At 39.7% G+C, this 24,804-nt stretch overlaps 9 protein-coding genes across 10 annotated transcripts in view; 6 read left to right on the forward strand and 3 right to left on the reverse strand.

The window, feature by feature from the left end:
• The window catches only part of LOC117230454 (cadherin-99C), a 76,385-nt gene extending 73,608 nt beyond the window's left edge, over positions 1-2,777 (forward strand). For both annotated transcript variants that reach the window (XM_033487932.1, XM_033487934.1), the window contains 2 exons: positions 54-283; positions 932-2,777. In XM_033487932.1, the coding sequence (XP_033343823.1) occupies positions 54-283; positions 932-1,248 (547 nt within the window). In that variant the 3' untranslated portion in view covers positions 1,249-2,777. The remainder of the gene's footprint in view (positions 1-53; positions 284-931) is intronic.
• A 1,191-nt stretch (positions 2,778-3,968) lies between these two features.
• LOC117230455 (tetraspanin-11-like) lies at positions 3,969-9,741 on the forward strand. Its single transcript, XM_033487935.1, has 9 exons — positions 3,969-4,806; positions 5,425-5,508; positions 6,312-6,524; positions 6,609-6,794; positions 7,427-7,549; positions 7,731-7,784; positions 7,855-7,947; positions 8,306-8,389; positions 8,461-9,741. The coding sequence occupies exons 2-9, from the start codon at positions 5,461-5,463 to the stop codon at positions 8,521-8,523; spliced, it is 864 nt and encodes a 287-aa protein (XP_033343826.1). The 5' UTR covers positions 3,969-4,806; positions 5,425-5,460; the 3' UTR covers positions 8,524-9,741.
• Positions 9,742-9,939: 198 nt separating this feature from the next.
• LOC117230457 (carbonic anhydrase 1-like) lies at positions 9,940-12,015 on the reverse strand. The gene is made up of 5 exons (XM_033487938.1): positions 11,730-12,015; positions 11,383-11,652; positions 10,764-11,020; positions 10,393-10,617; positions 9,940-10,306 (listed from the first exon to the last, which is right to left on the reverse strand). The coding sequence occupies exons 1-5, from the start codon at positions 11,785-11,787 to the stop codon at positions 10,205-10,207; spliced, it is 912 nt and encodes a 303-aa protein (XP_033343829.1). The 5' UTR covers positions 11,788-12,015; the 3' UTR covers positions 9,940-10,204.
• Positions 12,016-12,203: 188 nt separating this feature from the next.
• On the forward strand, positions 12,204-13,450 carry LOC117230540 (carbonic anhydrase 7-like). Its single transcript, XM_033488119.1, has 4 exons — positions 12,204-12,216; positions 12,286-12,426; positions 12,671-13,024; positions 13,164-13,450. Exons 1-4 carry the CDS (start codon positions 12,204-12,206, stop codon positions 13,403-13,405), a joined length of 750 nt encoding a protein of 249 aa, XP_033344010.1. The 3' UTR covers positions 13,406-13,450.
• A 493-nt stretch (positions 13,451-13,943) lies between these two features.
• On the forward strand, positions 13,944-15,336 carry LOC117230541 (carbonic anhydrase 2-like). Its single transcript, XM_033488120.1, has 7 exons — positions 13,944-13,971; positions 14,081-14,251; positions 14,329-14,470; positions 14,561-14,666; positions 14,751-14,853; positions 14,946-15,082; positions 15,154-15,336. The coding sequence occupies exons 1-7, from the start codon at positions 13,944-13,946 to the stop codon at positions 15,271-15,273; spliced, it is 807 nt and encodes a 268-aa protein (XP_033344011.1). The 3' UTR covers positions 15,274-15,336.
• A 346-nt stretch (positions 15,337-15,682) lies between these two features.
• LOC117230600 (carbonic anhydrase 2-like) lies at positions 15,683-18,111 on the forward strand. The gene is made up of 7 exons (XM_033488196.1): positions 15,683-15,741; positions 16,616-16,750; positions 17,025-17,169; positions 17,237-17,342; positions 17,438-17,540; positions 17,674-17,810; positions 17,886-18,111. The coding sequence occupies exons 1-7, from the start codon at positions 15,717-15,719 to the stop codon at positions 17,991-17,993; spliced, it is 759 nt and encodes a 252-aa protein (XP_033344087.1). The 5' UTR covers positions 15,683-15,716; the 3' UTR covers positions 17,994-18,111.
• LOC117230599 (MYCBP-associated protein-like) lies at positions 18,068-20,006 on the reverse strand. Its single transcript, XM_033488195.1, has one exon. The coding sequence runs from the start codon at positions 20,004-20,006 to the stop codon at positions 18,096-18,098; it is 1,911 nt and encodes a 636-aa protein (XP_033344086.1). The 3' UTR covers positions 18,068-18,095.
• Positions 20,007-20,158: 152 nt separating this feature from the next.
• LOC117230542 (carbonic anhydrase 2-like) lies at positions 20,159-21,059 on the forward strand. The gene is made up of 4 exons (XM_033488121.1): positions 20,159-20,174; positions 20,242-20,427; positions 20,523-20,664; positions 20,768-21,059. The coding sequence occupies exons 1-4, from the start codon at positions 20,159-20,161 to the stop codon at positions 20,946-20,948; spliced, it is 525 nt and encodes a 174-aa protein (XP_033344012.1). The 3' UTR covers positions 20,949-21,059.
• Positions 21,060-21,725: 666 nt separating this feature from the next.
• Positions 21,726-24,564, reverse strand: LOC117230543. Its single transcript, XM_033488122.1, has 7 exons — positions 24,553-24,564; positions 23,540-23,799; positions 23,253-23,453; positions 22,888-23,066; positions 22,490-22,797; positions 22,142-22,398; positions 21,726-21,900 (listed from the first exon to the last, which is right to left on the reverse strand). Exons 1-7 carry the CDS (start codon positions 24,562-24,564, stop codon positions 21,726-21,728), a joined length of 1,392 nt encoding a protein of 463 aa, XP_033344013.1.
• Positions 24,565-24,804: the final 240 nt, after the last annotated feature.

Genomic DNA, 24,804 nt, shown 5'->3' on the forward strand with positions numbered 1-24,804 from the left:
CGTTCAACACTAACTATTCGCTACACGAATATTCTGTTGTCTCGTGTGCATAGATACAAAGCGTACAAGGAACGAATGCAGCGGATGTACGTCGTGCCCCGTTACGATCCTGTGTACGTCGAGCCAAATTTGAAAGAATACGAGACACAGGTGCTTCAAATGAGCGTGCCTGTCGACGACAACGACAGCTATAACGATCTGCAGCTTGATTTCAGCAATAAGAATCATGCGTTCAGCTTGGACAATGTTAGCTATATTACCAAAGATCACGGAGAAAGTACCGGTAATTCAAATATTTTCTAACGATTATTACAGTTACGTACACGCTATTTTATCGTCTATCGTAATATCGGCAAGTGTAAAACACGTATCGATGATTTGCGAGATATATTTAGATAGAGCCCTGATCAATTTCCAAGCTCTTCGGCCGACTAAGTACATCGTCAGGTATCGAAAATGTAAGAAACGGTGGACAGAAAATATTCGAACACGATGCACAACGACGAACCGCTTTGTCGCAAGGAGAAGTTGCAAGTAAACCTTAAAACGATAAGAAATATCGTATAGCTGCAACGGTTAAAGATAAGAGCGCTTTAAAAATAATTGTTTGGTTCGGAAGGTTTGATACTCTGTCGCCCTTCGGATTTTTCGCATTTTTCTCTTTTTTATCTTTAGAAATCTTTCGAATTTCAAGTTCGTACGAATCATTTTGAACGGTGGAATATTGAGTTTCAAAGCGGAAGCGAAAACTCGGTTTTTAACAACGTTACGATATTTCTCAGTCAACCATCGATTTACTGGTCGAAGAAGAGTTTGAAGACTCTCGAATTTTTCTTTTTGTTTCTCTGAAAAGTGGTTGTCCCTCGACGCGAAAATAATTAGCAAGACGAGCAGGACGGAACTGATGGACGCGTGTTTATCATCTGTTTAGGTCAACAGAGCCCTGTAAGTTCCGAAGCGGCGACCACGGCACGTGCTTCCAGCATAGTCGGTACCCACGGAGAGACGAACATTCACTCGTTGCGACGATCGACCCTTGGTAGAAAAAATCCTAACAGCAACGCGAACACGTTGAACAACCACGACACCACGCCTGTCTTAAATCCGCTCTACAATCACGGTAACGATCTACTCAGTCCTAGTCCGTCGAACGACAACGTCACGTTCAGAGAAAAGAGGGATTATTCTCATCTAGGGTTCACGTATTTGGGTGAACAAAGCCCGGTGGAAACGACCACGGAGTTATAAAAAGGGGCTCGGATATGCTCAACTGGAAACTTTTGCTAGAATTCTTGGTCCAGGTTTTGCGCTGTGCGATCGTTTTCTTACGGTATCGACCTATCGGTTAAAAGAGAGAAATTACAGCGTCGCGTGTTTTCCAGATTAAATTCGCGAGGATCGAAACAATGTTCGTTCCGTAGCTTTGCCGGAGGCGACGACCGAACCGAAGCGAACCGAAAGCAAGCGCCAGTGCATTTTTAAACGAGCTCAAGAATTTGTTCCACGTGACGAACTTTCAATCGAATTGTCGCGATGAATAGGGCAGCGCATGTGCCACGACGCGAAACGACATCGCGAATACTCTCTATCGACGATGAACGAAATCCGGCGAGCTTCTCTCCGCGAAAAACGTCGAAAAGCGTTGAAAAACTTTGAACGTTGTCCGTCGCGCGTCGCGATTCTACAAAATGCGAATGAACGTGGCACGGCGCGATCAAAATCATTAGTTTCACGGTTTTCTTTGGAAAATCCGCCACCGAGCGCGGTTATCACGACTGTACAACGAAATTGCCATCGATTTTGCGACAATCGGGCGCGACTTCAAACTTCAATGTGATTTATGCTTCTTGCTCCGATGCAATGACCAAAAATGCTGCGTGCTCGTGCGTATAATCGAAAAGCAAAATCGGAAGATCGAGGCACCGTTCAAGTCTCTTCCGACTATCGGCTGATATTCTCGGGGTTAGCGACAGTGAAACTCGATTTTCTTTTCTTTTACTTTATATCGAGATACGAATACGCATTTCGTTCGAGTATTCGTCCGTCGGTAATTTATAGCGACGGCGAGAATATAAAGAATATATGGTACTTGAGATGTATATACGCACAGACCGTTGCTACGTCGCTGCCGCTGCGAATATTTCGCCTTGGTGACGAAGATCATTTACATCGAATCTATGCTGTGCAATAGTTCGTTATCTCCCGCGATAATGTCGACGAATAGATTTCATTTTGCGCGCGATGCGTCCATCGTCAATTCTCGTTTACGTCTAAATCGATGATACAAATTTTTATTCGAAACATGTGCAGAAAACGCATAGCAGTAATTGCGAGTCATCGTACCGTCCAACGTAGTAGTAAGGATTAATAATAAAATAATAGATTTCTAAAGGTTGTATGTGAGCGAATAATGGAACGTGTGCACTGTGTATATGTGGATCGGCCCGTGAACTTAAATATGTATATGCATGAGAGAGACCCCCGTAAAACCATTTGTATAATAAGATCTTTTTATTTATAATTGCGCGTTTGCTCATATTATTATTATTATTATTATTATTATTATTATTATTATTATTACTCATGCAATGGTACACATCGTTGTTACGTACTGTTACAGAGTGAAAATTTTCTTCGGCTATTCACGCGTTATTTTCACTCGCAAAACATTTTTTATTCCCTTTCCTTCTTTTAACCTTGAACTACGAAGCGGACCGCCCTTTCAAAGTGCGGTTCTTTTTGCAGATATTCGATAAGTAGGGGGGGGGGGTGATTAAGCAATTAAATACGAAATACGTTTAAATACGAAGATACTTACGATTATCGATCGGCAAATATCGTGCACTCGATATAATAATTTCCAATACAGATTTATTTCGAGCCTTGTACGTAAGATCTGCTAAATCGATTATTTGCATCCATTACATTATGCGGTGAACGATATCCAATAGTGTAATTTATTGTATAAGAGAAAATTGTGAGACTTGATCGATTAAATCTCTAGTCGTATGGCGAACACCTTTTGTAACGAATCTCTCGATCGTTTCTACTTTGTTTAGGATACAACGTTGAAAAATTATCCGCATCGCCGATTCTTTGACTAGAGCGTTAATATCTTTTACTCATAGTTGTTTAAAGTACGAATGCTGTAAAAATTGTTAATACCTAATAAATCCATTATATTTACATAAAGTCGGTCTTTTATATTAATCTATGTAATTTGACAGCTCGCTGTACTCTTAATCAGTTTCGGTAAATGCTACTAATAACAAAATTAGCGCGGTTTAGAGCTATCGTTTGTAATTATTCAAGACACTCTTGACAATTCTTTATCGATGAAAGAAAGGCTGTAACCATACGTGTCTTTGCAAAGTCTAGATTTTATTTTTTATTCGATGGTAATAAAGAACGATTAATAACGCGATCGAAATAATCTTTGAGAAAAAAGAAAGAGAGAGAGAGAGGGAGAAATAAAATAATAGGAAGCAAAGAATTTTTTCATGTTATCAATACGTACATTTTTAAATAAAATTGGGAAAATGCGAAAATGCGGAAATTCGAAAAAGCAAGTTTTAAGTAATTTTATTCGTAAATCGAGCGGTGAAGTTCAGAGCGAAAAAATATGACGCACGCAAATGTATCACAGGAGCCGATGCAAGTATGATCTTAGCTCTAAACATGAACTCACGAACAAGATTCCAAACGAAATTGGTCGGTCCGGTTAAAAGCAGCGTTGGTAATTGGAGCAATTAAACTTGTAAACCGATGCGAAAGCTAGGCAATTGACCACGGTGGTCTAACGTTGGTCATTGACAGCGGAACGAAAGCTGGTCGAGTGGCGAAACGTCCGGACTAGCGAGCAGGGATCGACTAGGACTCGCGTCGGCGCTGTTACGATGCGACGCAGCCGCATCTGGACCAACCACCGGACGACGTAAGGGCGGAAGATGAGCGGAAAGTGGGAAGGAGAGAGCGTACCGCTCCCGAAGCAGATGACGTCGGAGTTGGCAGCGTTTACCCTCGGCAGTATCGTCGCGATAGTACACGACGGAATTCTCTATCTGTGTTCGCTGTGAGATCCGTTCGAGGAGACTCGCGGAAACTCCGGCAGTTGGCACGTGAGATCGGTACATCGATTTTTCTCGGTAACCAGCATCTTTCTCCAACGACGTTCCGTCGATTGCCGTGCGCGCGCGCGCGCGCGTGTGTGTGCGTGTGTGCGTGCGCGCGTGTGTGTGTGTGTGTCTGTGTACTTCGCCTTGGTCGCCCTCTCAGCGTGCGGGAAGCTGTACGTGCTCGTGCTTGAATTTAATAACGGGAAACGGGAGTCGAAAGAAAAGTGAAAAACAAAATGAGAGAGCGAATGGGCGAACGTTACGAATCGTGAACTATAATCGCGAATCGATCTACGGAGAAGAATAATCGGAAATCTGTTTTCCGGTTTTTGTTTCTACGGTGTTCTACTGGTCTTTTTACGCTTTGTTTCCCGCCCTCTTTGTTTCTCTTACGTTTCGAGTAGCTGTCAGCAGGAAGTAGGAGAATCAACAGGGCCAGGGACTGGCAGCCTATTCCTGCGTCAAAAGCTGTTTACACGAATGATCCCTCGCTGGAATATGGCAAGTAATATCATAGAAGAGTAGCTATGAATATTTATGCGAAAGGTCTCGTTTGAGTATTCGTAGCATGCACAATGGTGGTATTTCGATTAAAAGCGGTCGATTTTTCTTTCGTCCGTTAGAGCCGTGAGAAGGTGTAGCAAGCAACTGTGCGTGATTTTCCTGGGAACTTTAATTGATTACCAAGCGTGTAAGTATTTAGGATTAATTGGTAATAAGTTGTATGCCTGTGATCGCTTAATCGTGGATTTGCCGTGGTCGTACGATATTAATATGTATAACCGTATATGAACCGTGCACGCATCGATCCGACAATTTCGCCTTTGATCCCGATTAGTTGCAACGGTGTTTTAACATTTCGTCGTTTAGCCCATTAACTCGCGCTATATAGTCAACTATCGAAACGAAAAGTTGAAACACAGGTATTATATTATTGCGCCAGGGTATATCCGATTCGCAGTAATGTTTCAATCGCCTTTGAAGCGTAGGCAGATCGTGCACCTTTGAGTATAATGAGCGGCCATTCCAAAGACTCGTTCTTCTAAAATACGGTAGGTTTTAATTCTCGTGAGCGGATCAAAGGATACGTGGATAGACTCACGCTTCGCTCGCATCGCGTCACAAGTATTCGCCAGCACCTGCTCGCTTTTATCTTCATTCTGCTAATATTCACGTTGTTAATCGCGCTCTTTATAAAGCGTTGATGTTCAAAAATTCAAGTGAAAGGCATTTGTCGATTCTTAGAGTAAAGTCGAGATCATCGTCACAGGCTTTAAAGTAACTGATACGAGTGATGTTATCTTTGCAGATCAATGACTAATTTGATGTCTTGAAAACGACCGACATGAAGTATTTGAAATTCGTCCTATTTACGTTCAACATATTGATATGGGTAAAGTATTAATCGATTAATTTCAGATTATATCTGTCAATGTATGTATGTATACATATATCGTACCGAATACGAATAGATCGGATGTTTGTATTTTTATTCTGTTTTATATTTGTACGAAATAAAGATAAGAATTCGGAAATATTTCTTCGTGCAGAAACGAAAGCAGGAATAATTCGGTACTTAATAAAGAATCGTGGTATTTTCCGATAAAGCGTAAACAAAGAAGGAACGCGTATCGTCACTAATAATATACCATTGATACATACGTATATCGATAAAGTCAATCACCTAGGCAGTTCGGTTAACGGTTAACAGCGAGTAAGCCAAGCGGCACGTAAAAGTTAGGTTTCGAAAGATCGGTCATTTATCGTTAGCGATAAAATTACGATGTTTCGGCGACAAAAGCGAAGGAAAAAGTGGAAAAATGTAGGTCTTACACCGTAACATTGTGAAAGACGGATGTCTCGTTGCTTTAAGGATGACGTAGTTTGGAGACGTAGAATAATTTTTGAATAAACTTACGTAGAGATAACAACGTCGTTAGTTAGATACACTATCGTTGAAACGCACAGGGTATTTTATGTCACTGGACCGTGAGATGCAATACCGTATCGAAGTATACGAAGCTAACAAGGCCGAAACGCATATGTGTCTAAAGGCGAAAACAAAAGGTTCGATTTCGTTCGCATAAACGATATTTTGTTGCGTACCGCGGTTGCATAAAGTACCTTACGAATGGTTTAGTACTATAGAGAGTAGTATATTAGTAGATGACTACATAAAGAGAAATTACTCGATAGTTGGCTGGGTGTACGGTACTGATGATAGGGGCATGCTTGCTATTGGAACCGAGCAAAGGGCACCTGTTAAATCTTTTCGTGCCCGACGCCACGCCGCACGAAACTATTAACCTGATAGCTTGTAGCTTGGTCGGTCTCGGTTTTACGGTGCTGACGGTCGGTTTCTTCGGATGTCGAGCTGCTCTCTATGGAAATCAATGCATACTGGCAACCGTAAGTTATCGATAGATGCACCTCGTGCGCTACACCTATAACGGAAGCACGGCCAAGGTCTACGATACATTTTTAACTGTCCAGTACATGAGCATGCTCGTGGCACTGATCATTACCGAACTCATCACCGCTGCCGTCGGTGGACTAATGACATTTCGAATACTTTCTGGATTGGAGGAGCGGCTGATCAACAAATTGGCCGAGGATTACGGTCACGAGCCCACTAGCGACATACCCTTCAGCCACAGTCTCGACTTTGCGCAATATAAGGTAAAACTGCTAACAACACCGATCGATCGTTTATTCACCGAGGTTGTTTATCGCGCGCAATTATTCTTTGGTTATATCACCGACTCTCCTAGTCGATCGATCGATTAACCACTTTAGCAGCCACTTCCTGAATTCTCGATGCTCGATCGGGCATCTATTCGTTAGTTGTTCGTTTGCATATTGTTCCATGTGTTAGTGACAAACGTACATACGTCGTATACGACATCGCACCTTCAAAAGATGCGATATTTGGAAACGTAAGAACGTTCGACTGTTCGTCATCACGCCGAATCGATCGCGCTATCGAGGTTCCGAAATGCGCGAACATTTGCAAATTTGCGCAACCGCTCGACGATCTGTAACGACGTTTTCACGCGATCCCTTCGTCGTAGCGTCGCGTCGCGTCGCGTGGAATCGCGGCGTGTCGATCGGTCGACGGAAATATCCATTAAGTTTCAAAGGCAATTCTCGTCCACACGATCGTCTCTGCGTATAACGAGCGGCGAGAGATCGAAAGCCGCACAATGCAAATTTTATTTCGCGCCCGAGCGACATCCAATGCACGACACGGTACATCATTCATCCAACCACATTGCGATGGTCCGAAGAGCACACGAATCGTTCCATTACAGTTTAATTGCTGTGGAATACACGGATACGGGGACTACAATGGCACGGCATGGTGGAGAGACGCGCAAATTTCGGGCAACAGGAGGCAGGTCCCGCTTACGTGTTGCGTTTTAAAAGATACAGAGGTACGGAAAAGCTATATTCGCAGTATAATTACCCCCCCCCCCCCCCCTATATTCCGCAATTCTATTTGCTGCCTGATCTTTTTACATTTTTGTGCACCGAATAAAACCGCGAATATGAACAAAATTAGCAAAAGTCACATGTCTGTATATATGAAAATCAATGATTCGTATTACATCGCAGGTAAAAAATACGGGAAGTCCAATGAGCGTGGTGTCGAGAGTGTTCAGCAAACATGTAAGTAATTTGATCAAGTCTGAACTTTCTCTTCATACTGCATTCATGAAATTCTTATTTCTCGCGGAAGAACGAGAAACCGTGGCTAAACCCGAAACCAATGGACGAAATAGCGTGTCAAGTGGAAGACGAAGAGGGTCACGATGGATATCGACATAAAGAGGTAGAGTTTCGCTCTAAGACTTAATCATTTTAAAAAGAAATATCGTAACGTCGTTGAGCTAGCGAAGTATAAAGGAATTCCAATTCTTTCTCGATTCGTGCATTAATTCTAGCATTGATTCTAATTTCGTATTGAAAACCGAATAAAACCGTTCTTTTTTTTTTCGTACGAGTAATTGCAGCGCACGACGTACATATACGTCAGTATGGTCGGCCAGGTTAACGAAAGAATCGAAAGCGCAAAGAGAATGCAGCAGCTATCGTTTATCGTTAAATCTACCAACGACGAATATTTTAAATAACGATTTTACGTTTTATGTTCATCGGTTGATTTCTTATGTTATGAAATGTTTTTATAGGGCTGCCTCTCGAAAGTTACAAGTTGGTTGCAGTGCGAGAGCTTCACATTAGTATTCCTGGGCATGGCAATGGCTGGTATACAAGTACGTTTGCACAGAATACACAAGATTTCAGATACTTGAAATCTAATGGCAGATACGTTCGTATGTTTCAGACATTCGGCATAATAACTTCGGCTTTCCTTTGTCGAACGATAAGGGACATGCAAGTGGATTGAGAAGGCGATGCCAAAGGCACAAAACGGAAGGAAAGTCAATTTCCAGTTCCCAGTTTAGTCGGGTTTACGAGGAAATCGGACGCGTTATTTTGATATTTCGTTCGTTCAGTTTCAACGATTTTGTTATGGAAATCGATTTAATCGAGGGAACAACGATACACGTGATAATACCTGGACGTTTCGAGCAGATTTCATAAGAGATTTGGCGAGACATCCTCCGCGAATCACTGGCGAAAGGATTTTTAAGATTTTATTTTTAAAAACAATCGATGATTGCGACATTTACCGTAGAATAATAGAAAGCTGCGCTTGCTCGAAACCTTCAAAACCATTCCCGTCCCTTGTACGCGCGTTTCATTATAAAATATCGTAGCGAACTCGAACGAGAGAGAAACATCTACGATACTGTACATAAAACGTTATTCACTCCGAAATTCAATACGAAATACTCCGGTTTTACCAACGTTTGCGATAGGACTTTATATCGCGTTCTATAACGACGTTCGCTTTCGCAAATCACGAGAAAAGCGATATTCTTACTGCGGCATTCCTACGCACTGTAAGGTGGTAAATTTTTTATCACGGGCGAATCTGTAAATACACATATGTATGTACTTACGTGCTAACTAGGAGCGGAATCGTCTATCACCCCTTTTTTGCTTGCGAAATTCACTCGACAAGATGTCATTTTTCACATCAGGTGGACGCGTGACTTATACATTGGCAAGCGTATATGTTTCAAAATATCTTGTGATTTTTTTACTGGGGAAATACACCATCGAAGTGAGAATGTACCCGATATCAATATACACATATATACATATATATATATATATATATATATGTATGTATATATTGTGTGTGCGTGTGATAGAAATTCATAAATTCATCTACGTAAATACCAGCGCAAGCCGCTTGAGAAAACTGGATGTGTATCCGGATAAAAGAGAAACAAGAGATCTAATGTATTCTCCGGTATAGTGTCTGCAATGAACGTTCACGCAAGAAGAAAAAGAAGACAGATGCATGCATCTTACAATAATTCGTGCCAAATAGATGATATATGTACCGATACATACCTGATGCGACTTGCGACGAGCCAGTTTAACTTTGTTATACCTTTATTTTCTGATAAAATTTGTTGGAAAGTATTTGGCGCGTTCGTAAAATATAGCAGGAAAACAATAAAATTATTGCTCTCTGTACATAAAATACTTATTCGATGTTTCATATTTTCAACAGCGAACAAAAGTAATTTCATTGTCCCGCTAAAGAAAATTAGACGATTCCTCAATTGGAAGGGAAACGTTTTACCCGAACGGGGCAACGTATCGAATCTACACGATTTTTGTAAGAGCGCTGTACATATTTCGCACGTATTCTTTTCGTCGCCGGTAATATAATCACTCATATGGAAGAAACGAAGAAGCAGCTCCACGAAGTAGACGGTTGAAAGGCGATGTTCGTCCCGTACAATCGTATACTAACGTCAATGTCGATTGACGTTACAGCAAAGACAGAAAATATATGGCTTTGTACTTGATTTTATTAAGAATCAGTTTATACGCATAGATAGTAGAAAAACGTTACAACGGAACACGAATGACTATATACGCGTGTTGATAGTTCTACACGAAAACGCATAAGACGTAAAATTAATTTTGTAATTTGTTAACAAATACTATGAATAAAAGTACACGCTACGGTCGTTCACTGGTTGTACGGGCCTACAATTTAACGGTATAGGACCATCCGGTGAGCAAATTTGTCGAAATTGTGCGATCTGTAGTAAAAGTTGATATGTGGCAAACGTATTGAGGCATTTGAGTATATGTAATTGTTATAAACTATACAAAGCGATAGTTTTACCTGAGACGATGATATAGCGATCGGTTCAGGTTGCAAGATCCACGTAACGATTTCACTGCAGGGTGGCTGAGTAAGAGAACCGTTGTAAGTATAATAATCCGTCTCGAAGTGTGGAAATATCCATAGCAGCGGAAACGGTGGAACGTGCACCTTCGTCCCTGGTTTAACGATTCGCCGCAGATTTCTCACGATATGATCCAAATAAGGATTATCCGCGTTTGTAATCTATTAATAGTAATTTCATGCTAATTCGTTTATTCGATCTACTTTATATCGTTTATAAAATTTAGGAAATTTCATTAAAAAGCTAGCTTTTCTACTTCCACACGGAGTTTAGTCGATACTTGGAAAACTATGAGATACAATTTAACCTGAAAAAAGAACGAGACGATCAGTATGCCATCGCTTTCTTTAGCAGCAATCGCCTCCAAAAGTGAGTTAAAGCCGCGTTTTATGTGCCACACTTGTAATTCCATGGGATATCGAACGTAATCTAACGTATGTTCGCTGCCTTCGTCGTTCGATTGTCCCCAATGAAACATCATCGAGCAGAGGTCGTAGATGTTAGTCAAACAGCCACCTTCGATGTACGGTCGATTCAAGTTGCCCCACACTGTGCTCACTATCACTGCAAGTTGAATAGTGATTATTAAAAGGATCGGCGGACGATAAATTACGATCGAGATGATCCTTAACAAATTTGAAATGCAAAATATATATAACGTAAGAACGATGGAGAAGGAAACTCTTGACGACAAAACGTTCTTGCAAACGTTCTAACCATAGTTGATAAAAAAAAAAAAAAAAAAAAAAAAAAAAAGAAAAGAAGAAGATGCAACTTTTAAGTAATATTGTATAAATACGGAGAACTTTTGAATGTACATATGTAACTAGGTATGTAGGAGCTGCGATAAGAGTGTGATTGCATAATTTTTAACGAATAATAAGTTAGCAACGATTCTGCTTATTAAACCAGTGGAAAATCTGCACCGTTATTTTCGTTATTCGCTATAGTCATCGATAGTGGTCCTTTATCGTAGCCGTTCCAACGAAGAGGTTCGGACGGTTGCACCACAACGACGAGCCGTGTTGCGATGTTGATCGGTGACTGATTGCTACCATTACTATCAGGATACAGCAGTTTCCACATATGGGGCCCGTTACGGTCCGTATAACCGAACGTGAACGGAGGAAAATTGCATTCGTTTTCTATCCAGGGAAATAATTGGGTCCAATCCAGAACTTCGGTCAGCAGCAAAACTAGTAACGAACGATTCTATGTATAAATACGATACGATAAAGTACAAGGTGGGGGAAAAACGGACGAATCGTCTTACAAACGAGGAGGACGCTGCTACATATGATCATAAATTCTGATGCTGATATATTTATCATTTTCAATGACCGTCCAACTTGTTATCGGGTGATGCGCATTGGGCTGTGCGTAAAATATGCGATCGCACAGCTTTTCTTACACAGATCTATACACACATACAAGAATTTCACTTGTGAATTTTAAAGAAAACATCCAATAAAATAATCAACTGGCTATCCGGGCAAAATGAAGGATCAACGGATATCGAGCACGGTCTATTTGAATATAACTTCATAGAAAAACCGCGGTTTAATTGTTCCGACCTCGATACCGCGATCGATGTTATGTTATTTCTTTTTGACAGTTGGCAAAGTTAAATTGCAGTAGTAAAAATATGTGTACGAAATGTGTTCTATAAGATAATACGTGATATAGAATAATATGCAATCGCGACTCGTTATCTAAAATAACGAGAACAATCGTTGTATGAAATAAAATGCAGTGTGCAGGTAAGAATATCCTTGCAAATTCGTAACCTTGAAAATTGTTTACCCGTACTGTGGTCATTATCGTCGAAGGTGATGGTCGTCGAAAATGGGGTCAATCCCCAGTCGATATCGACGAAAACAATGCAATCGGGATAAAGTTCCCCGCACTTATTATGAGCGGTCACTGGAGTCAAGATGGCGAAGCTAAAATGCGAAATATCGGCAGCACAGGTGAGTACCAATCTCTGCTTACGAGACATCGTAACATCGAAACGTATAACATGTGCCGAGATTTAAAAACACCGATTCGGCGAATCATAACTGAATTTTATAAAAAATCCTTTTATTTATTATTATTTATTATTATTTATTTATTATTCCTATAAATGTAACGCGACGTACGTGCATATTTCGAAACTCAAGTACAAGGAAATAATCGAGTAATTTTCTTTTTTCGCCTCGATCGATCTGCTAGTTCAAATAACACTGGAAGGTAATAGGAGTGCAGCAACGATTCGCGGTGGTCCGCTTGCAAACGACGTGTACGAGCTATCGGAAGTGGTATTTCGATGGGGTTCGTCGAATTGCAAAGGTGCGGAACACACGTTGAACGGCACTTGGTTCACGATGGAGGCGCAAGCGATACACTTTAATAAAAGATACGAGACGATCGACAATTGTTGGGACAAACACGACGGACTCGCGATTTGCGCTTATTTTCTGCAGGCCTATCAAGTTCCAACTTGGGACGAACATCCGTTGTTTTCCAAGATCACGGACGACTTGCATAAAGTTACACAGCCTGATTCGTACATAAAGTTATCACCAAGTACGCCACCTTCGTTTTTTTCCAAGTAATTAAAATAGCGTTTCGAATGCATCGAAGGATATTTAAGACGAATCGATGGCTCACATATATCGTACAAAGGATTATCACTGGCTATCAGTTTCTTCCGTTTTGTTTGTAGATTGCTTGTGCTGGATGAGACAGGCTTGTCAAACAGCCGGTTATTACACGTACTTGGGCTCGATCACCACCTTTCCGTTTCACGAATGCGTTACTTGGATCGTTTTCCCGGAGCCAGTGAGGATTTCAGAAAATCAGACGGAATTGTTTCGTATGATACGCGACAAACAGGGCATGTGTATCAAGGAAAATTGCCGAGAAGTACAAAAATTAAGCGGTCGTGTAGTTTATTATGTCAATTAAAAATCAAAAGTATTCGATCGATCACAACTATTTATTAAATGATTCCTCGTGTAGTATTTTAGTGATATCTCATCTGTATAATTCACGTACGATGAATAAAAATTTGATATATAACTTGGTTGTATCGAGAATATGCAACATAATTTATAGCCCGTTGCCTTAAATTATTTAAGCTATATAAGCTATTTAATTAATTAAGCTAGATAAAATACATGCCGAGTAAATATGATGTAAGCCGGAAGTCAAACTGAAAAGCTGAAACGCAAAGTCCTCGAGGATTGCGATAAACAAATAAAAAATAAAATAAATATCTTGCTTAAAGATATGGTAGATAGCATTTCGTTATGTAATCAATTACATTAATCAGATATCTAATATGCAACAAGCTTCATGGCAAGGATCGAAACATGTGGTAACGTGGTAAACTTTTAACGACGTAATTGACTTTTTTCAGTCACTCTTTCCCATTTTTGGCCATGTAGATGGAAATTTTTGCGATACTCGGTTAAACACTTACGCGGAACCGTATAGGATAAATATGTCAAAAGAGAAAAGAAAGTACATAGGTACGTATATACGAGACGTATGTATCGGGACGTGTATATTACGTATGCCGTATGTTTTGAAATCGTTCAATAATCGTTCAATAATTCGAATTGTTATCGATTTTTTAAGCTACTAAGACTACGATCTTGTCAACGTCGTCATCGGGGTTGCCTAAATGGCGACAATCGCCGATCAACCTATGTAGGACAGCTACATGGAGTAAACAATTTCCACCTCTCTATATGACAAACTACTGGTCGAACGAAGGTACAGCTACAATGACGAATACGGGTAAAACAGGTAATATTTTATTTACGCTTAACATCAGAGACGTTTAAATGTTGCACCACGAGGATATGAGAACGCTTCTTTCTCAGTGAGTATAGAATTTTCCGATAGAACGCTACCTACGATGCGAGGTGGTCCTTTGAACAAAGACGTGTTTCAATTCGTGAATGTAGAATTTCGCTGGGGCCCGGAAGATTCATTGGGCGCGGAACATTCTATAAACGGGATCTGGTTAGAGACTATCTCTTTAAAACTTGGCGCTCATTGCGTATCGCGACGGTATTATTCCGCACACGTTTCAAGTCGTTCTATCGACTGCAGGTACTCCATGGAGGCACAGATAATGCATTGGAACACTCGTTACGGATCGATAGAGAAGTGCTTCGACAAACCAGATGGAATTGCGGTGCTCTCCTATCTCATGCAAGTACGGATGCTTCTTATAATCGACCCAATCGATTTACTTACGTTGTACACACGCGTATTTCAAAAAATAAAATATCGAAAATAGGTGGTTGGCTGCCCTGGAATTCCTGATAATCCTTCGCTGACAAAAATCACTGATAACCTGACAAGTATCAAAAGAATGGGAAGCAGTAGCAAAATTCCACCTGGTAACGGAATTTTAGTAAAATAACGATTAGCTTCTTCCCTTTTTCTACTAATTTTCGTTCTTTGGAAAATTTGAAAAATTATTCTTGAATAGATTGTCTGCTTTGGATGTTAGAAGCGTGCAGGGCTCATGGCTATTACACATATCCAGGTTCTCTTACCGTTCCACCATATAGCGAATGCGTTATTTGGATTATTTCATCTACTATTACGAAAATATCCGCTCGCCAGGTATATTTATTTAAAACGTAGGCTGTTCCATGTAACACACGATATCGTGTTATCTTTTATTTTTACGCTAGATAGACGCATTTAGGGATCTTTACGATGGCAAGTGGAAAAACATATCGGGAAATTGTAGACAACAACAAAATCTTCATAGAAGAAGAATTCTATTTGCTACGGATACTGCTGTAACATGAGAAACGAATAACGCATGGACAAATAATTACTTTATCATTTACTTATCTGTTATCATGTGAATATCACTTACAAAATGGTTCACGCGTTTGCTTCGTAAAAATAAATAAAAATATGATAACTAACGGAATAAGTAATTCTAATCCTCTGTTTAATCCGAACTGTTTCGTTGTATAAAATTTATGATACAAAAGATATGATCAAAAGATGTTCATCATATTTCCTACCTTTAGAAATACATTCCGAACAATGCTTTAAACATTTTTAAACGATATTTGAAAATTTACTTGTTTATCAATGTGTCACGCAGAACACAGTTCCCTCGTTTACACAACACGCGCAATATCTTATTCATAATGCTATCCCTAAAGAACAAGTAAACGTACAGATATGTCTGAATCTACGACACCACCAACTCCGTAAAGTTTCAGTTTACCTCACAACGATGTCCGAATATACAGGTTTGATTGGTAAGATAATCCGAGCTTTTAATATTTCATTAGGTTATATGACATACACGTACATAAATATATGTATATCCCGCGCAGTGATTACTGCCGATACTTCGCGATACACGTACGCTGAGAAAAGCATATTTGCTACGCGCAGTCCCTCCTTTGTTCGAGCGATTCTTGTGCCCTTTACGATCTCGCTGTTCTGTGTTCTATTGTACTTTATATAGTTGGTTCTGTGGGTATTGTATTGTGATTAACGTTGCTGAATAACTCCAGATCAGCTAACCTAAATGACAGCGGAGTAAACCACGGTGAATCATCAAACGATTCAAATTTTAAATACATCGCCAATACCGCCGATATACCCGAACATACCGGCCAATGCAAACCGTCTCTTAACGAGATCTCTTCGAAAGTAGAGAAACAAGCTGGTACAGTGAAAATGGAAAAAATTAAGAAATTGTCGTTCAAAGGCAATTTAAATGTCGAAGGTTCCTTCATGAAAGCCAAAGTCGTAAAGTTGCTTGAAAGACACCGTGACTTTATGGGTGACGAAAGAGTAGTAAATTTTACACCGAAATTATCAGTTAAGACCTAGCAGAAAAAAGATGATAATGGAAAAAATTATACAACACCTAGAATCTGAAAATAGGTCGTTAAAAAAGATTATCAGTGATAAAATTAAGATATGGTTGAGACAAAAACGAGAAAATATATTCCCAAGCGTAAACTTCTAAACCCAAAGGAACAAATATCGATCATACTGGTATTAAAAAGCGACTAAGTGATAGGGAAGAAATTAAAAGGCGACGCCTAAATACCATATGTATAGATATGTATATGCATGTAGTGCAAATATTCCTATTTATAAATCTAATTTTTCTTTCAGGCTTACCAACGACGGGTCAATCTCCGATTAATCTAGACGATCGTTTAGTACGAAAACGCAAATATCCTCCGCTTGTCCTGAATGGTCACTGGTTAAACGATGGAGAAGCACGACTGTTAAACACCGGAACTACAGGTAATTGGTGAAATATTACAGTATCGAAAGTAGAATTTATGTCTATGTCAATATCTGTATCTGTATCTGCATCTATGTCTATGTATATTTCTATGTCTATTTCTTTGGCTATGTTTATGTCTATGTTTGTATACGCATTAGATATCCATAGCCAATGTAATGCCGAATACTTTTTAATATTTCGGAAAAGTTATTCGATCCAGCGGTGCATAATGTTAGGATAAGACGAGATATACAAGTGTTCCAAATTCTAACGCGTTTTTTGAATATTTAGCAAAAATATGGTTAACTGGAAATAGAATCCCATCGACAATTTGTGGCGGACCGCTTTCGGATGACATATACGAGTTAATGGATGTGCATTTTCACTGGGGCGAAGACAATTGCAAAGGTGCCGAGCACACGATCAACGATACTTGGTAAAACAAAGAAGAAACTAAACTTCACGTTCCTTTTTATTACATATACGATTTTTACGCTATCGAGGTATTCGATGGAAAGTCACGCGGTACACTGGAACAGAAAATATGTAACCGTGGAAGAATGTTTCAGACATAAGGACGGATTCTGCATTTTGGCATACCTATTTCTAGTACGAAACTTCAACGTTGAAATTATTTTTCTATCTAACTTTAGTTTCTGTATTTTTCCATTGGGAGTACAAATTTTGCCTAATTGCAAAAAAAGGTCCAACCAGATTGTTGTAATTGCATTAATCCGCAATTGGAAAGGATAACGGAGCACTTGAAGTATATTCTAGATCCGGACATGGAAACGAAAATACCACCTAGTAAGCGTTGAATATAGTTTGGGATAATATTTGGCAAGTGATATTTAAGAACATAGAAGAATGTCGATTAAGATTATTCATTAAGATTGTATTCGAAGGAAATATCTCGATATTTTGGTCATGTTTCTCGTAGACTGTTTAGCATGGATGCGCTGGTCAACGTATTGCACTAGATACTATACTTATGCAGGATCGTACAATATCGGTGAATATCCAGAGTGCGCTACTTGGATCGTATTTCCCGTAGTTATACCTATACGAGCCAGCGAAGTGAGTTGCATTAACGTCACTGATATACTTATGTACGATATCATACAGACTACGCTGATTAAAATTAATTCACAGATAAAAGAGTTTCGAAGACTGAGAGATAGAGATGGAAACGACATAAAGACAAACTGGCGAGAAATACAATTACTGAGATGCAGGCAAATCTTTTTAGCAATCTCCTAAGTTAATTTCAAGTCACGATCGTTCTGTGTCTGTCTTTTTCTGGTACATTCTGGTAAAATATACGAGGAAACAGTGAATCGTTGTTATTTCTATTAAATAACTTTATTTATCACGTTCGTTCAAATTATCAAACGATTCGATAGATGCGAATATTCGTATTATCGTTTCTCCCAAAAGTTCATAAATACGAATAAAAAATATTTCTTTATAAAGAGAATCATTGGCGGGAACTGTGCGATTTCTTTGCTCCGTAATTGTCCGAACCTGACTGTTTTGCGAACGAACACTCGACTTCCTTCCTCGTCTATTTCGCCAATTATTGCTCTTAACGGATGGCTGAGATGCGCTCATCGACATCGTATAACTCATTTGCGGAGCCATAACAGGAGTTTCTTTATATTCGTTCACGAGGTAAGCGTTTCTTGCTGACTCGCTTTCCATCTCGAACAAATTGAAAAACGAGCAAAGCAAATTGTATATCGTTTCGTACTTGTTATATCGCACGGATCTGTACAACGAGGGTTCCAAACATTCTTTATAAAGTTCAGTGAATTGCGATAATATTATATTCCTACGTTCCGGTTCTTTGATCTTCAATAGGATTTCTCGTATATCGTTTAACAGCATGTTCCAACGGTGCTTCGTTTGATTCGTCGCATTGTAGTAAATCTTGTGGAATTCTATCGTAAGCGTCGGATTGTAAAAGCACAGTGAATTTTGAATAGCGAATAGTTCTGACTCTAAAAATAGGCTACCGTACGCAGGTTTCGGATGTCTAGCGAAACTCACATTTTCCATAATATCGTTAATTATCTCTCGTATCACGGTATTTCGAATGCAACGATTCAAGTATTTATCGACTATTTGTACAGGACGAAAGTTTACTGGGAGAACGTTTGGGGTTTCGGCGCAACCCCAAAATCGAAATACCAACGGAGAGGAACACAAGATTGGATCGGTCGTAAGTTTCCAGAATTCGGTAGAAACATAAGAGACACCGAGATACCATATCTTTAATTTGACAATTTGCCCTGGAAGGATCACTCCTTTCGTTTTGTTAAAAAAGAAAGGACTGGTTCGTTTGGCTAAAGGAATTGCGTTAGATCGAAACGTTGCGTCCCGCCATTGGTAAACGATTACGCGATTTCCTTTATTCTCGAACACGATTTCTTTCTCCGTCCTTTCGTTAATTTTTCCACAAAATGTTAAATTCCACTGGATTGGATCTGATTGCGCGCGGTCCTGCTTCGATGAAACGTTCCGCCAAACGATTTCACGATCTTGGATCTTCAGGACGATCGCCTGCTCGGAATAACAATCGCAGCAGAATCCTGCGTCCTGTTCTTTCCCTTCTGTATCGGAAACTGTTATCGGCGGAATTCTCGCGAACGGTTCCTTTATCGCTGCGATTGAATTCCTGATTGCCAAGTCTTTCGTTTCTGGTTGTTTCGGCACGAGCATCGCTATTTCTTTCGACAACTCCTTCTCTCTTCTCTTCAAGTACCGACTGCGTCCCCACGATGGTTCCTTCGATTTCAAGCCGACCAAATCTTTTTCTTTCTCTATTAATTCGGGCAAGTCGACGTACGTCAATTCCGGAATTACATTTAGCTCCTTTTTACTCGGTGTAAACGTAATATCTGGCAAACACGGGTCACGTTTAGGCAGTGTTTTCGGGGTCCTCCAAAATTCCGTACCACCTCGATATTTATCGGGTATAGCTGGTATCGGCACTGTCGCGTAATCTATCAAGTTTCTCATTTCGATCAGTGGCCGTACCTTTTCGCAAGAATTCAGAATTTGATCATTTCGATGACGACCGGTCGTAGACGTAATGCGCTTATATTGTATCGTTCGCCTGTCTAACCATCTCCGCCAATTCGCCAAGCGCCGATCTTCCAGAAATATCGACTGCGGACTCACAAGTCCATCGCGTGCTGTCACCGTTGTCGTAAACTGTTTCACCCATTTTTTCGGCTCATCCGATTTACCGATCTTTCGCGCATAATCCATATATATATTCGAGAAAAATCTGAACAGATCATAGATAATCTTATATTCTGGTATTAAAAATATTCAATTACTTGAACCTTCGACAAAGTTCTATTTCGATTATAGAAAAATCAAAATCGAATCACTTGGTTTTAACTTCGTTTAAATAAAAAATGAGCCTAACGACAGGTAAGGTAAATTATTGTACCTTTTTGCAATTCGTCCTGTTTATCGCGCGTATTAATTATTTGAACAGAAGCGAACGACAGTTACAAACGAGATGCCAAGTTGCTTCAAGACTTACTCGATACCGAACATGCGTTAGAATCTCCGATCGATTTAGACATTGGCCGTATGAGAATTATCGAGTTAGATCCTTTGAAGTGGATTGGTATCGATATAGTACCGAGAAAATTGAAACTTACTAACACAGGATTAACGGGTAATATTCCGTTAGGGATGATAATTGATACATATGTATATGCGTTACATGTATCATATTCCATCGTTAACTACCGAAATTCATTTCGTCGGTAGTAATTTTGAGCGCGAAATGGCCGCAGGGACGTCCTTATCTTTCTGGAGGACCGTACGAAGGAAACTATACGTTCGCGCAAGTTCACTTTCATTGGGGAGAGAATGAAATGAGAGGCAGTGAACACACCGTCGATGGTGCAAGGTTTGAAATCTATTTTAAATCGTCCCACTAAACGTATCGCGTATTTTCTTTGGTTTATCGTAAAAGTTTCTAAATTTAGAATTCGATTAAATTTCATTCAAAGTATGGCTATGGAACTGCATGTTGTGTGTTTCAAGGAAGAATACGAAACATTAGAATTGGCATTTCGACGACCTAATGGCGTTACTGTTTTGGTATATTTCTGTAAGGTGATGAATTCACAGATATTTACATTGAACGAAACACATAAGTTGTATCATTTTATGATGTCTAAAAATTCATAGGTAATAACACCACGATTCTACTTAGTTACAGGATGAACCAAACGAATTTATGAGCGGGATCGTAAATAATTTGGCTGTTATTCGTGCCGCGCATTCCTCGGTTCGTATAGTTCCTTCAAAATTAACAAACATTTTACGATCTTTCTCGCAAGACTATTTCTTGTATCGCGGTTCGATAAAAACAGCGCAAAATACGCATAATATTCTCTGGACGATTTGCAGAGAACCAATTGGAATTTCTGCCAAACAAGTAACTCGATGTTAATATCGTGTAATCCGCGATCCTTAATATCGTATCCGCAAAAGTCTGTGTACAGCTGTGTATTCGCTAAGATTGCAGAGTTTCGCACTTTAAACGATAAAAAAGGGATGGCCATTCTATCGAATATACGCCCAGTGAAAGGGAAACGAGATAGAAACGTTTTTCACGTTTGTCCATCAGGATCGACGTACGCTTCGCTTTTACCTGTTCCACGAAATCTGTCGCCGAGTAGAACCGAAGAGAACGGTAACGCCAAAAATGTCATCGCTGTCTAAAATTGTCGGCGACGTCGTTAGCGTTGCCGGTTACCGTTAAAAACTGCGATTTTAGACCCAACGTGTGTAAGGAACTTTAGTATTGACAATGAATCTTTTTTTTAAGGATATATATATATATAAGGTATTTTTAAAGATATACATATCTTAACGATATATAATCAAAGCGAATATTTTATCATTCGTACGACGTGACGATAAAAGATATTACGATACAGAAAATAATAAACAAGAAGAAAATTACTTTCTGCGTCTTCTGCGTCTTTTGATCCTTTCCTTTTTGAGGTCGCAGTCAGGATACAAGAGTGTACAGTCGGCTCCACCTAGGCCAAGAACAGAAGCTTTTATAGAATCCAACATTGCCGACCATGAAGATCTTTTCAGCACCCTGCCGGACACCCAGCTCATTCCTAGACTGAAAAGGTTGATTCCATGCTTATCGAACATACGTCGTGATAGATAGATAAATTGCAAAATAAATAGATAGATACGACAGATAAGTTGCAGATAATGGACGTCCTTTTACTTTTACCTTCTTTTAATTTTTCAAATGTAAAACCCTGTGTGCCGTTACTTGTTGCACACGCCTCGGGCATATATAGGTATAATAACGATTAAAAATCGAAAACTTGATCAAGTTTCGTCGTTCGCTTTACCTCCATACAGGCATCCATATTTTACGGGCGTCTTCGGTTTGCGTGGAGTGTCGATTATTCTCGCAAAGAATTTTGCGAATGCAATTTCCAAAATCCGTATCGGCGACAAGAGCAGCCTCGATGCTTCTCAGAACGTTGTGAGATAATTCGTTCAATTCTTCGTGGCTAGCGTACGATAAAGGTAACCCATCGACGGCATTCCTTCTCAGACGTTTCGCCGTATTCGTCACCGTGGCCATGGTTGTATTCATGTTGGTCTACCCGAGGAACATATCGAAGATAAAATAAAATTAACGAGCGGTAATAAGAAGTAGCTTGTGGAGAAATCAAACGATTCGGACGTTCTACCGTAGCGTTCATTAATAATTGTATAATGAATAATCCAAAAGCTAAAAACGCCAGAGCTGTAAGGGCAATTTCAAAGAAGTCTCTTATCGAAAGTTCATTTCCTTTTCCTTTGTAGTAAGACTTGTGGTACTCCTCTTCGTGATCGTGATAAATCGGAGCGGTGTAATAGTGTTCCTCGTGTATAGCGGGAAAAGTTTCAGTGTGATGCAAGAAATGATCAGCACCGTGACCGTAAGCGGGACCGTAAGCGGGACCGTAAGCAGGACCATAAAATACGTTGTGTCCCGACGAGGATGAAAGCATATGATCTATTAAAAAGTAAAAGAATATCTCGTTTTAAAGGTATTCTTTAAAGGTAGTTATTCTTTAAAGGTAGAATCGTATAAAATGATCTTTACCATTTTCCTCGTTCTGTTCATCGAAGAAGCCAACTTTACCAGAAGGTAGAGGAGCTTGCATCGCATAACCCGTGACTTCTCCGTCGAATTCTTCGAAATTTTCGTCGTGAGCTCCATGCTTCTTCTTTATCTTCTTTTGCGGAACATAATGCCGATATACATCGTCCAAGGTTGTCCTTCTGTCGTAAAAGATGTAGGTTTTTTAATCATTTATAATTCTACGGGAACTAAATTTTTAAATGAAACGAAACCACGTAAGCATAAGTAGTCGGCAAAGAATTAATTTTATTCGCCGTTTTATATTTACCGACATAATACGTATAGGTATCGTGCGATGTAACTACAAGTACAATTTCGATAATTACCGCTGTAACCAGTTTTTGTACTTTGAACTTCCTTCGTCCGCTAACAATTTATCGTGAATGGTAATATTGTCATTGTCCATTAAATTATACAGATCATTTCTTTCTGCCACATCGAGACGCCTTTTAGCCCTAGGTGCTCTCATTATCTTCGCTATTTCCTCAGCCACGTAGCCATGGCATAAGTATTCGTTCATCCTTTTTCTAATAGATACAGCGGATTAGAAAATAGAAATTACGGCCTTAATATTCCGACGAGCTAAGTGCTAAGTTATTATTCTCAAACTTACCTATGATATTCCATTTCGCTCAGAGCATTGTCGATGGATCCATCTACCATTGCATCTTCGGAACCTTTCGTTCTGTTATCACTCACTTGTTGATCCGCGAATAAAAAGGATCCAGGCAACAGATCTACCGAAAGTATGTCGTTCTCGTCGATACAAAATTCATTGCCATCGTCGAAACATCGTTGCGCAGAAGTTGTATAAATCTTTGCCAGGAGCCAAATAAAAAGCCCGATAGATGGAATTTCTTTGAACGATTTCATCTGAAATAAATATTCTTGAGCGTGAGCGAGTAAAATTTCGTTACCAGCAACCGTAGCACAAAGAGAACTGTCAGAACGGAAACTCGCTGCTGGCAACAACTTGTTCGACTGATGGAAATAATTACTCGAACCGTAGGTACGCTACGTAGGTACGTGTTTAAATGGCGTTGACAAACTTTCCTGTTTGGAATAACAGTTAATATCCTTTTAACGAAACACGCTCCAAATGTCTACGTATTATATTCGCGTGTAATTTGATTTCCACAAAAAGTTTATAAGATCGTGCGAGATCTTTAATTTTAGTAGGATCGCATATATAGCGAGGAAAAGGTGTAGCATTCGATTTATAAATTAGTAACTTGGAACTGCTTGTCGCTAAGCGATTAAGATAAATATCCCCTATGGAAACAGAATGAATTTTCCGAACATACATATATATTTGGACACATGTTCGATCTCACATTGGTCGGTGGCACTACCAGCCGATTTACGCGTAATCCGACACCTATGATTAAATACCACTTTATTAAAAACCACTTACACCGCTCTTATGAATGTTTTAGGAGCGGAGGGTTTGTCGAGATGGCTTGGATGGGTCGGCGAGATGAGGTAATGGGGGCTTTGTTCCCTTGGGAACTCGCTCACCTGTCTAATATCTCGCGAGAGTAGCTATATCTGTGTCCATAGCAATAGCAACCAGTTATACATGGAGGTCACTGAAAATTAATCGTCCAGTTTTCAAAGAATTCTCACAATATCCTCCATCTCTCATGTGCAGTTTGGACAGAACCAACAGCTCTGTTCGATGTATAGTGATTAACTTAAAATCGAACCCGACGCAAAAGTACTTGACAGGATACCTTGTCCAAGATACTACTTACGTTTCGTGTTAGTCTTGGTGAATTTGGAAACTTTTCGCACGTAGATCGTACGATCTTTTTCCTGTTCGCTAAAAATTCTTTTCTTTCAGAAGTTCTTCTTTCCCCGCGTTGAATCGTTTTCGTA

Source organism: Bombus vosnesenskii, unplaced genomic scaffold (genome assembly GCF_011952255.1).
Source record: "Bombus vosnesenskii isolate JDL3184/JDL3185 unplaced genomic scaffold, Bvos_JDL3184-5_v1.1 scf7180000013267, whole genome shotgun sequence".
Lineage (NCBI taxonomy): Eukaryota > Metazoa > Arthropoda > Insecta > Hymenoptera > Apidae > Bombus > Bombus vosnesenskii.